The sequence below is a fragment of the Aotus nancymaae genome, unplaced genomic scaffold (genome assembly GCF_030222135.1).
Source record: "Aotus nancymaae isolate 86718 unplaced genomic scaffold, 86718_ANA_hifiasm-v0.15.2.pri h1tg000010l, whole genome shotgun sequence".
Classification (NCBI taxonomy): Eukaryota; Metazoa; Chordata; class Mammalia; order Primates; family Aotidae; genus Aotus; species Aotus nancymaae.
The window spans coordinates 68,524,701-68,537,138 of NW_026988421.1; the positions used below are offsets into that span (position 1 = coordinate 68,524,701).

General features: G+C 42.2%; 1 protein-coding gene across 21 annotated transcripts in view; it reads right to left on the reverse strand.

Annotated features, from left to right (window-relative positions):
• The window catches only part of KCNMA1 (potassium calcium-activated channel subfamily M alpha 1), a 761,855-nt gene that overhangs the window by 77,592 nt on the left and 671,825 nt on the right, over window positions 1-12,438 (reverse strand). For all 21 annotated transcript variants that reach the window (XM_064374369.1, XM_064374367.1, XM_064374368.1 and 18 more), the window contains one exon: window positions 30-153. In XM_064374369.1, coding sequence (XP_064230439.1) covers window positions 30-153 — 124 coding nt within the window. The remainder of the gene's footprint in view (window positions 1-29; window positions 154-12,438) is intronic.

Below are 12,438 nucleotides of genomic sequence, written 5' to 3' on the forward strand. Positions count from 1 at the left end.
CGACATCAGATCCCCAGTCCCTCACTCACCAGGATGACTTTCTCTATATCCTTGGGCGCACACCAATGAAACATCCCAGTAGAGTCGTACTTCTTCACATTGGAGTCCATGTTGTCAATCTGATCATTGCCAGGAATTAACAAGGGGTCATGCCTGGGGAGAAAAGGACAAGAAAACCTAAGTGGAAAATGTGATAAATTATAAATGGAAAGTGCCCCCGAATTACATCTCAGAAGAGATGAAAGAGGCAGAGGAAGTGGTTGTCAGTGAAGGCCATTCTTCTGCTTACAGTATCCATCCTTTGAGACAACTACCCCAAACCACCACACCCCATTTGGAAGTGCAGCTGACCTTTGTCAGGGAGCATTTCTGCCTTTCCCCAGCTCCTCTTTTCCTAAATGGTCTTCCTACCATTATGTGGATTCAGCCTGCCTTCTTAAGGCTACCTCACTCCTCTTCCTCTCATTTTACCAGCTTTTCGATCTCCCCAGCGCGCACACACACACACACACACACACACCCCAAAAGGTTGCTATTAGCATCGGCAATGAAGAGGAAGGAATAGGAATAGAGCCTCATGCTGACTGACTGGCATGAGGATGGAAAGCCAATTACTCGCTCTTTCTGACTACAACTTCTGACGTGATGCTCTTCGCAGTAAAAGCTTTAACAGGCTGCACTTTAAATATTTTAGCAATTTGCCCAATCAGATTTTGCTCTCCCCGGCTGAAGCCCTTTAAAGATTCAGCAGCGTGTCACTTCAGAGCAGATTGACTACCAAATGCCCACATCTGGAATACATGATTTCAGTACTAAACAACACCCTTTCTCCTTGCCTTGACAACTGTATATGCACTAACCATCCAGTGATGCCCCCCTCCTTTACCTCCCAACTGCTGCATTCCTTAGATGAGAGCCTCAAGCTCAGATGCATCTTAATAAACTTGTTTCATATTCTCAGGGCAACATTCACCCTCTCTTGCCTTGTTTATAGGTGGAAAAGGAAGATGCTTCCATAAAGTCTAGTGGGTTGGCAGAGACTCACTGACAACCTTTAGAATTGCAATAGAATCAGGCAGGTCTAACAAGCTTACAGCACAACAAATAAGCTCCTGCACCTTGGGTCACAGTCACTGTCCATGATTTTATCTCTGATAGTGATTCAAACCTCAGGTTTGAGAAGTCATTGTTCCTTCCTGCAAAACTGGCCATACAATTAGGACACTGCCCCAGCTATACTTAACCATTCTTGCAATGGAGCTGTCTTTTCTGAGTAATATTGTTGACACAAGACAGAAAATATACATAGGGTCAAATTCCATAAATTTATTATAAAGTGATTTTACCTTTTTAAATTATATATTTTAACATCAGAGGGTATCTTTTATTTCGTTTCTACTATTTCTCCCTCTGAAATGTCTCTGATACTTCCCACTTATACATCAAGTGTACAGAGTGGGACAGCAATCTCTTTTCCATGGGCCAAAAAACTAGGATTAAGCTTTTGAATATCTACCATCTCCAACATGCTCCCCACTCCCACATAAGATGAGAAAACTCTCTCTCTGCACTTATTTATGCCTGGGAATTTGTTTTTAGACTACACCAAACGACAAATACCATGTGAAGCAAATTGCAAAGTTATCTTCAATGAATAGGCCAGATTACTAAAGGAACTGTCATATCTGATCTTAAAAGAAGAACAATCCCACTCCAAGTAGCCTCTCAGTATCTGGATTGTTGAGAGGTCTTGAGGTATGTAAACCACCATCTTCCAAATACTGAACTTAGTCAAAGATGTTAAAATAAAAAGGCAGTTGCTGATAAGAACTGTTTACAGATCAGGGTGAGAGCAAATTCTGAGGAATGTTTTTGTCCTTGAAGAATCTTTAACAGTTGCATAGATATCTATTAATATTTTCTGGAATAGGTTGGTAGACAAAAGCCATCATGGAGAAGAGGTTTGAGGAAATGAACAAAACAAACTCTTTCCAGCCCCTGAAGAACGTATTTCAGTTGTAAGAGGATCTTAATAGACTTTCCCCAAAGATATAGAGTCAGGTTCAAATTCCCTTGCCCTGGTTACTGGTTGGAGAGAAAGTGTTATCTCAGGATGACTGGAGTCCTGCCCCCAGTGCATTTAGGATTTAAAAGATACTTAGAACTATGTTCTCATAATATCAGCAAGCAAGCAAATGAAACAGCAAGCTGGCAAAAAACAAATACTTTTAGAAAATATGTGCCTTGGGGAAGAGGAGATACATTTTCGTTTGGTATATTTGATTCTTTCTGGAAAAGAGTAAGACGTTGGTAACAGTGGCCTGCAACTTTCATCCAGAAAAGTAAATAAGCAAACCTGATGATCAATTGCCCTTCAATAAACAGAAAAAAGACAGCTAATGTCAAGCTTCATTAACTGGGGTAGAGGTTTGCAGAAACCAGGCATAATTTGACACTAGAGCTACAAGCCATGATTTGCACTGGAACATCCAGAGGCATCCAGGAGGTCTTAGAGGTATGCCATGCTACACTTTACTCCCCACAAATCTCTCAGCGTGGCCTGGACTATTTAAATATTAAACATCTAGGATTTCCCCCAAACAGACTGACCAGAGGAACATCAAAAACCTCCTGGAACAAAGACACTTCCCTTTCTGACCAGCATGGTACCTGGAATTCTAACTTTAGTTTATTCAATCAGTAAAGCAACCAATTGAATCAGTAAAGCAACCAAATTAGAATCCCCTATTCTGAGCCTGGAATGGAGGATACAGTAATGATTAAGACAAAGTCCCTAGTCAAAGAGAGGTCCACAAGATAGCAGAAGAAAAGATATATATATAGATACAGATATAGATATAGATACACACACACACATACACACAGATATAGATATAGATACACACACACACACACATATATAAACCAATAGTTCGATAGGTACAGTACCTTTTGGAAAGTATTAAAGCAAAGTACAAGGTAGTATGAGAATACCAAGAAAAAAGCTGTTCATATCCTGGTATTTGGTTAGCAGTCAGGAAGGCTTTGCAAAGAAAGTAGCATCTGATCTGAGTCATGAAAAATGAAGAGGAATCCCAGCATGTAGCAGTGTTGATCCACTAATAGCCAGTAGGACCCACTCAGAGAATTGAGGCCCAAACAAAAAGGTCCAAATAACGGCACCTGAAACCCCGGTTGAAGATGTTGGGTACCATATTGCCTAATCTAAGGTACAGAAGACTCAGACCAGGCCTTCCAGCTGTCTCCAGATGTGCAATGGCAGTCAAGTAGGAGATGGTTTAAACTGAGTATGATCAACTGACAGCAGTCTAAGAATGATGCGTGAGATTTGGAGAGAACAAAAATCACATTTCCAAAAAAGGAAGAGTGTTATAAAAATTGGAAGTAATTCAAAAATGAAATGAGTTGTTGCCCAAGATAGCGGGTTTCCTATTATTGAGACATTCCAGAAGAGCAAGGGATACAGAGAGTATTTGTGAGCCTAGAGGATCTTGAAGGTTTGAAGCACTGTGCTGTCACTGGGGAGAGACACAGCCAGAAGAATTTTCAAAGTACTAGAGCATTGTTGGCTATCAGAAGGCTGGAGAGCCCTGAGTAGGTGAAGAAAGGTTGCTAGAGTGAAGATGAGAGGTAAGCAGCATGGGAGAGGGATTAATTCATGGCTCCATTAAGGACCAGTACCGTTACACACTCACTGGATTTCAGAGCCTGGGAGCAAGCTGGGAACACAATTCATTCCAGCAACAATAGTCTGTAACTGTTTCTGGCCAGATGGGATACATTTCTTTACCATGTCTGTTCCTGTACTAATTTCAAGTGCTTTAGGCTGGTTTATGCTGCAGAGAGATCTCTCTGGAATGGGTGGAGAGTAGACAGTCAGTTGTCCACAGGTACTTCTGCTTCTAAATCAAAGATTCTGAAGCTTCTATTACTAGAAGAAAGTCCAAGCATTTGCCATTGAGCACACCAACCAACACTGCTGTGATCCAGGGAGACCCAGAGGAATTGGGCAGTTTGTTGTATGGATAGGAGGATCATGAGAAATCTCCTCGAACAAGGGATCCCAACGTCTTCAGTTTGCAAGGTGATAGAGACGCACTTTCAAAGGCTCTCCTGCAACTCCTCAAAGCCCAGTTAGTTGGAAACAAGGACCAGGATTAGATATCGTCTTTCACATTATAATGACATTACCTAAGTCTTCCACTCACAAAGTAATTTTCGACTTCCCTAAAAGACACCGTAATTAATTCAAGGCTCACTTGTCACTTGCTACTTAGCCAATGAACGTGCCTTATTTTAGGATAATAGAAATTCTATGAGGTGAGGTATATCTGGAGTTTCATTTTTATAGGCTGAACTGTATTCTCCCTCAAATTTTTATGTGAAGTCTTAACCCCCGGTACCTCAGAATATGACTGTATTTTGACATATGGTCTTTAAATTAATTAATTAAGTTAATTAGTTAACTTAATTAAATTTTTAATTAAGTTAGAATTAGGACATTGGGGTAAGTTTTGAACCAATAGGACTGGTGTCCTTACAAGATGGGGAAATTTCAGCCAGCTTTTCTGCAGGAGGGAAGATCATGTGAAGACAGAGGGAAAACACAGAGACCGGCAAGCCAAGAAGAGAGGCCTGGAACAGATCCTTCCCTCAAGACCCTCGGGAGGAATCAACCCTCTGAGACTTTAGTCTCAGACTTCTAGCTTCCAGAACTGTGAGAAGCTCTGTTGTTTAAGACACTGTGTCTGTAATACTTGATTACAGCATTCCTAGAAAATCAACACAATAGTCCACCTTGAAGAAAAGCAGGCACAATATATCAGATATCCCTTAGCTGAAGGACCCCAGCTGCCCTTCTTGAATCTTAGGTTTTTCTTGTCCATTTAAGGGGGAAAAAAAAGCATCCTGCCATTATTTCAGGAATACATAGAAATACATATGTAATACCCAATATCTTCTCTAAAGGTTTTGGGCCAATATCCCTCCCCTCTCCAGCCACCTCCTCTACCCCATCACCAACATACAAGCATGTTAGATCTGCTTTGCCATAGTGGTAACTTCTCTCCATCTTTAACTTACACATGAACTCGAGGATCAATGCCAAAGATAGCCCAACCTAAAGCAAAGAGGAAGCCTGAACACTATCCAGCCAATTTGGTCAGCCTAATTTACAGAGTCCATCTCCAAATGAAGTGTTCAGGGGTTGATACCACTAAGGGCAGGAAACCACCTATTTCCTTAGTGACAACGTGCCCAAAGTCAAATAAGGAATATAGGCATGGCCAGGTATGGTGGTTCATGCCTGTAATCCCAGCAATCTGGAGGGCTGAGGTGGGTAGATCACCTGAGCTCAGGGGTCTGAGACCAGCCTGGGCAACATGGCAAAACACCATCTCTACAAAACAAACAAACAAACAAACAAACAAACAAAAATTAGCCAGGCAGGTGGTGCACACCTGTAGTCCCAGGTACTCAGGAGGCTGAGGCATGAGAATTGCTTGAATCCAGGGGGTCAAAGCTGCCAGTGAACCAAGATCATACCACTTCACTCCAGTCTGGCAATAGAGCCAGACCCTGCCTCAAATAAATAAAAAAGAAAAGAAAAAAGAAAAAATATAGGCATACTTCATTTTATTGCACTTTGCAGATATTATGTGTTTTTTTTTTTTTTTTAACAAATTAAAGGTTTATTTTTCCATCGCTAGAGCACAGGCAGAGTAGATTTCACATAATTCTTAAGGCCACTAGAATTTTCATAATTGTAAATGAGCTTTGACTTCAACTTAAAGTCACCAGCTGAATTAGCTCCAAACAAGAATCAGCCTGTCCTTTGAAGCTTTGAAGCCAGGCATTTACATCTGCCCACAGCATGATATATTGAATATTTTAATCCTGCTGTTGAGACCTACTCCTCAGTAGAAAAGATTTCTTTTGAGATATTACTGCTCATTGATAATGCACCTAATTATTCAAGAGCTCTGATGGAGATGTATAAGGAGATGAATGCTGTTTCCATATCTGCTAGAACAACCACCATTCTGCAGCCCATGGATCAAGGAGTAATTTTGACTCGCAAGACTTATTATTTAAGAAATATATTTAATAAGGCTATCACTGCCATAGTGATTCCTTTGATGAATCTGGGCAAAATAAATTGAAAACCTTCTGAAAAAGAATCGCCATTCTAGATGCTAATAAGAACATTCGTGACTTACGGGAGGAGGTCAAAATATCAACAGGAGTTTGGAAGAAGTGAATTCCAACCTGCATGGATGACTTTGAGGACTTTAAGACTTCAGTGGAGGAAGTAACAGCAGATGTGGCGGAAATAGCAAGAGAACTAGAATTAGAAGTAGAACCTGAACATGTGACTGAATTGCTGCAATCTCATAAAACTTGAATGGATGAGAAGTTGTTTCTTGCTGGTTAGCAAAGAAAATGGTCTCTTGAGGTGGAAGCTACTCCTGGTTAAAATTCTGTGAGCATTGCTGAAATGACAACAAAGGATTTAGAATAGTACATAAACTTATTTGATGAAACAGCAGCAGAGTATGAAAGGATTGATTCCAATTCCGAAAGAAGTTCTACTCTGGGTAAAATGCTATTCAACAGCATCACATGCTACAGAGGAATCTTTTGTCTTTTTTTTTTTTTTTGAGATGGAGTTTCACTCTTGTTACCCAGGCTGGAGTGCAATGGTGTAATCTCGGCTCACCGCAACCTCCACCTCCTGGATTCAAGCGATTCTCCTGCCTCAGCCTCCCGAGTAGCTGGGACTACAGGTGTGCGCCACCATGCCCAGCTAATTTTTGTATTTTTAGTAGAGGCGGGGTTTCACCTTGTTGACCAGGATGGTCTCGATCTCTTGACCTTGTGATCCACCTGCCTCAGCCTCCCAAAGTGCTGGGATTATAGGCATGAGCCACCGCGCCCGGCCAGAATCTTTTGTCAAAAGAAGAGTCAGTCAATACAGCAATATTCATTGTTGTCTTATTTTAAGAAATTGCCACAGTCATCACAATCTTCAGCTACCAGCACCCTGATCAGACAGCAGCCATCAATGCTGAGGCAAGACCCTCTACCAGCAAGAAGATTAAGACTCACTGATGGCTCAGGTGATTACTAGCATTTTTTAGGAATAAAGTATTTTAATTAAAGTAGGTACACACTTAATAGACTAGAGTGGAGTGTAAACCTAACTTTTATATGCCCTAGAAAAAAAAATGTGTGTTACCTACTTAATTGTGATATTCACTTTGTTGTGGTGGTCTGGAACTGAGCCTGCAATATCTCTGAGGTATGCCTGCAAAACATCTTGTTTTGAGGATTTGCAGAGCAAGAAATGCCACTTGCCATCAATTAATCTCAGGAAGTGAACTAAATGCCCCGCTACAACAGAAACACAAAAAGCTTGCCTTGAAGACAACAGCCTAAAGCAAAACCACAAATCCCTTTTCTAGCAAACCTGCTGTGAGGAAACTGGTATTATATTTTAAAGTGCACAATTTCCCTTACAGGCAAAGACAGCAAATCCCAGTTCGTTCTGTGGCACTGGGTTCAGTGCTAGACTTCAGAAATTTACATTAAAGTACAAATAACCAACCAAACAGACAAAAATGTTATGAAAAAGGAAAGTTACAAAATGGCTGGGAAATTGCATTCTTTTCTCTGTTTGATTTTCAAGAACTCATGTCCTATCATATGATAAGGCCTTTTCTGTCATTATGAGCATCCCATCTAAATTAAGGACACCCTACAGTGGTCTCCCTGGGAGATGGAAGGCTTGATTAAAAGGAGATGAATTTCTCATCTCTCTGCAGGCCTATTATCCAAGCTGCAAATACTGACTTTATTGAGCATCTATTATGTAAGGCACCATGATGGTGCTAACAGGACATTTCTCAGGCTTCACAGTTTGGCTCAAATGTTCCTCATACAGCCATCATCCTGAACAACCAGAAAGGCTGAAGTTATTTTCCCTTCCTAGAAACTTCTAGAGATGCTCCTTTGGTGATAATAATTTCCATGTCTGTTTTATTCATTAGATGGCGAACTCATTAGGGACAGGGATCTATTTTGCTCTTCCATTTATTTCCAGAATCCAGCAGAGGATGCAAGCAAACTAACAAAAGGAACTGATGAATCATCTCTAGTCCCTGAATACTCTTTAAGCAGTCAGCAGAGACTCAGCATACCTTTCGTATGCAGTGAGAACCCATTTACCTTTGATATCTTGCAACAATTTGTTTTTCAACAGTAAGGGTTCTTGTTTCATTTTTCACGTAAAGGGACTATGTATGAATTAGGACACGGATGATTTGCTATAAAAAGGGCATTGTGATGTGAAGGACAACTCTAAATTATGTCTCTAACCAGTCAAGGCTGCCTGGAGTTCGCCTGGAGCCAGCTGCTGTAACTAATCAGCAGGGAGGACTCTTGTGATGTCAACAGTGGTCGAGACAGATGTTCTTAATTAAGCAACTATTTAGTTCTCCAGTGCAATGTCTGAGCACTTCTAAGAGATGGGCCCCTATCACTTCAAGCTCCTCTCACTGCTCTGATTTGTAAAAAGAGTGGTTCTCAAACTGTGGCCCAGACCAGCCACATCAGCATCACCTGGAAGTTTGATAGAAATACAAATTTCCAATCCCCAGGCCAGATCTGCTGAATTAGACTGTTTAAGGCTGTGGCCCAGCAAGCTGTATTTTAATAAAGCCCTCCAGGTGATTCTGACACCTGCTAAAGTATGAGAACCACCGCTATAAAGTTTTGGCCAGGTGGAGAATCTATATGTCTTGTGTATATCCTACCCAAGGTAGCAGTTGTCAACACACAGATTATGAGGGCGTAGTTCTATTCAGCAAAACCGGGACTAGAGAGAGGCAAAGGAGGTACTTAGGGTGCAAAATTGAAGGATGCACCTCATATTCTGGGTGCCTACCCTGATTCTCTGCGACTCTGTGGAACTCGAGACATTATGTCAACACTTGATTCTTGACGGGGATTTACTGACTAGATGTTGCACTAATGACACTCTCTTGCTGACTTCTCTTCCCATGAGATAATCAGCAAATAAATTTCAACAAGCAAATTAAATACTAGTTCTTGCAAAGTGTGATACTTACAACTCAGTGTTCTACCCTTCTTTAACAACATGGTATCTAGTTGCTAAGAGGCTGAGCACAGTGTTGGAATGTCAGGCCACACAGGTGTGTTTCGGCTTGTATCAGACACAGGAGGCTGGATTAGGTCTCAGGTGGTCTCCTCAAAAGGGCTCATATTTGAGTGTTCAGGACCATAAATGGTTCCAGCTGGATCTGCCTCATTCTTGGGTGCCCTGGCTTCTAGGTGATTACTATTTCCTGATACTTTTCGAGAATCCTGACTTTTTGGACTCTGGCTCCAGCCTTAACTCATCCTTCAATAGGACTTCCATTCTCCTGATAAGGATCACCACCCCTGTGACACTACTGCCACCATCCTGCCCCCATCTCCTACCTGATGGCCATCCCTGGACCCACACTGACAAAACTCTCAGGCCAGGCTCTAGCCAACCTGGCAGAACTAGGGTCCTTTTCGATTTCTCTGCATCTGTCTACTTGCATTATTTTCCCTGCTGCCAGCTAAGATGTCATCTCATGTTAAGCAGCTATCATTCTGAGAAGGAGGAAATTTTTGCCTTTATGTTTGGGAGACAGCCTGGAGAACCAACATGTTTATCAGTCCTAGGGAAGGTTGTACAAGATATTCTTGAAACGAGAGGACAAGGTCATGACCATATGCTGAGCATGAACTTGTCCAGGGACGTGTGTGGTCCACCCAAGCCTCGGTACCATGACACCAACTATTTCTTTCTCCTCCAGTCCTGGGGGAAGCCTGTCATAGGCTATCAGTTCGTGCATTAAGAGGTGAATTTATGTAGCTAAGCGGTCCCTGCCTTCCTTCTTTCTTTTGCCCAGTGGAAGGAATTGTGAGGGTGGCATTCTGCCCCCATCTCTGACGTGGCTCAGGCCATTTTGCCATTTTCTATTACTAGAATCTTTCATACTGGCAGGCTCTGATGTGGGAAGTCCTACCAAAATGACCCCATGAAAGGTTTGAATCAAAAGAGAGGCGATGAGACTTAACAAGCATATGAGTTTATTTCACTTAATGACCAAGAGATGGCCAAGAGAATAATCTGTTTTCCTCAAATCATATTTTGCCTCCCATTCAGGAAACTAATGTCTAATATTTTCTGGGTCTCTTGACATGAAACTCTCCTCAAAATGTTCAATTTCTCTGTTTTGGGCATTGTCAATTATCCTTGCTAGCCCGGCTGGGCGCTATCTGTGTAAATTGTCCACCTGATATGATACAACCTACATAAATCCTCATGGTCTGTGCTACTCTATCTCACTCCAGGTCTCAGGACTGATATCAGAAATGATGTGTGTCCTTGGAAAAACTGTCTATTCCAGTCCTGATCTACTATTCTACTGCAAACCCTGAATGGCTTAGCACCCAAATGGCCTTGGCAGAGGCTGGGGTTGGATGGGCCTTCTATTTCACACCTCTGTGCTTATGTAGTATGTGTCTCAGAAATATCCTGATGGAGGACTCCAAACCCTCTCCTCTCCTGCCACCAATGATTCTCCCAAAATACAAGTTAGGTTATCACCTCCTAAAAAACCATAAAGGATTCCCCAATGCCTATGACAAGCAAAGCCTTCATGATTGGGTGACAGAATACTCTTACATTCTCCACTCCATCTAGGCCACTCCAAAGATCCCTGTCTTCAGCCACACCCAGGCATTTACTGTAGTCTGAGCACTGTCCCTATTTCCTCCATCTTCCTAATTAGGTAAAACTTACCTAGATTTACCAGACTTTACATCTCTGTGCCTCAATATCCTCACCTGTAAAATGGGGGCAAGAGCAATACCTACTTACAGAGTTGTAGTTAGGATTCAGTGAGTCACAGGCATACACAGTCTCAGAATAATGCCTGGCATCTGGTACACCTAAAGAGGTAATACTCTTAGTAGAGCATTCTCCTCATTGTATGGAACTAGGTTCAATAAGACCTCCTCCTAAACCAGGCTCAGCCTCCCAAAGCAGAGGTAATAACAGCTCTTTCTGTTCTCACGGCCCATGCCAGTGGAACCCCCAACTTGTTCTTACTCAGTTCTGTGTTGTATGTGCTTGTCTTCTCCTCTGCCGAACTATAAGCATTTTGAAGACAGGGATCTCGTCTAATCTATTAGACTGTGTGGAAGTTCTTTAAGGGATCTAAAGTGTACTAGACTTTAGATCCCTTAAAGAACTTCCACAACAACTTGCACATAGTAGGCTCTCACTGAATATTTGCTGGATGGGAATTAATTTGAGAAAAGGATTAAAAGCAGGCAGATGAAGTGCACAGACTATTTGGATTCCGTGTGAGCACTCAGTGTGAGAACGCAGGCATTTACTCTGTACCGCCTACCCACTGGAGAAATCTCATCACCCAAAACGCATTTGTAAATGCAACTACTTGAAGGTGGCTTTGGAATAAACTGAACGTGATTGTAACCAGGGATCTTGAATGGAGATTTCAGGAATCCATGAAAATCTGCTTAACTGTAGTCAAAACGGGATACAGTGTACTTTTATTTTTTTCCTTGAGAGACTTCCTAGAAAGTTTTCATTGAAGGTTCATAGGTTTGGGAAGTCCCCCAAATTAAGAACTCTTGACTTAGGCATTTAGAGACAAAGCGTGTGCCTCCCCTAAGGCTTTACAAATGAGGAATGATGTAGCTATCCTTACAAGGCACCACCCCACCAAGAAGGGAGAACTGGGCAATGGGTGCTTGATGATTTTAGAGGAATCTAGGGGAAGCTCCTTCAATAATTCCACATTAAGAGACCAGCAAGGAAAGGAAACAACAGGCAGAGGGAGTCGGGGACTCGGGAGCCTCCATGGCTCACTCCTCCTCGGCAGGTGTGGAGCCAACATTTATCCATCATTACATGCGTATCCTCAGCTTGGGGCCCAGACACTCACCATTCGGCTCTGTCTGGATGTGAAGGTTGTTTTCTGTCGAGGTGACTCAAAAACAAACTACCTCAGGATCCAGACATACAAACGAGGCTGTTCACCTAATGATCGTGCAGAGAGTTAAGTGACACTAAAACGCTAGCGGAAGCCTGATACCAGAGCAAAGGGGAGACAAAGTCCATTAGGGCAGAGTCCCCGTTGCATCTCCTGCTGGCAGATGATTTGGAAGGAGACTTCACACAGGAGCCTGTTTTATTTGCAGAAGCCACAGTGGTAAATTAAAGCCCATCCTAGCCCATTCTGGGCTCTCCAGTTCCTCTTGGAGCTATTCCTATTGCTGCCCAAAGGCCACTAAAACCCGCCCACATTCAGAATGATTGATTCACTCAAACTG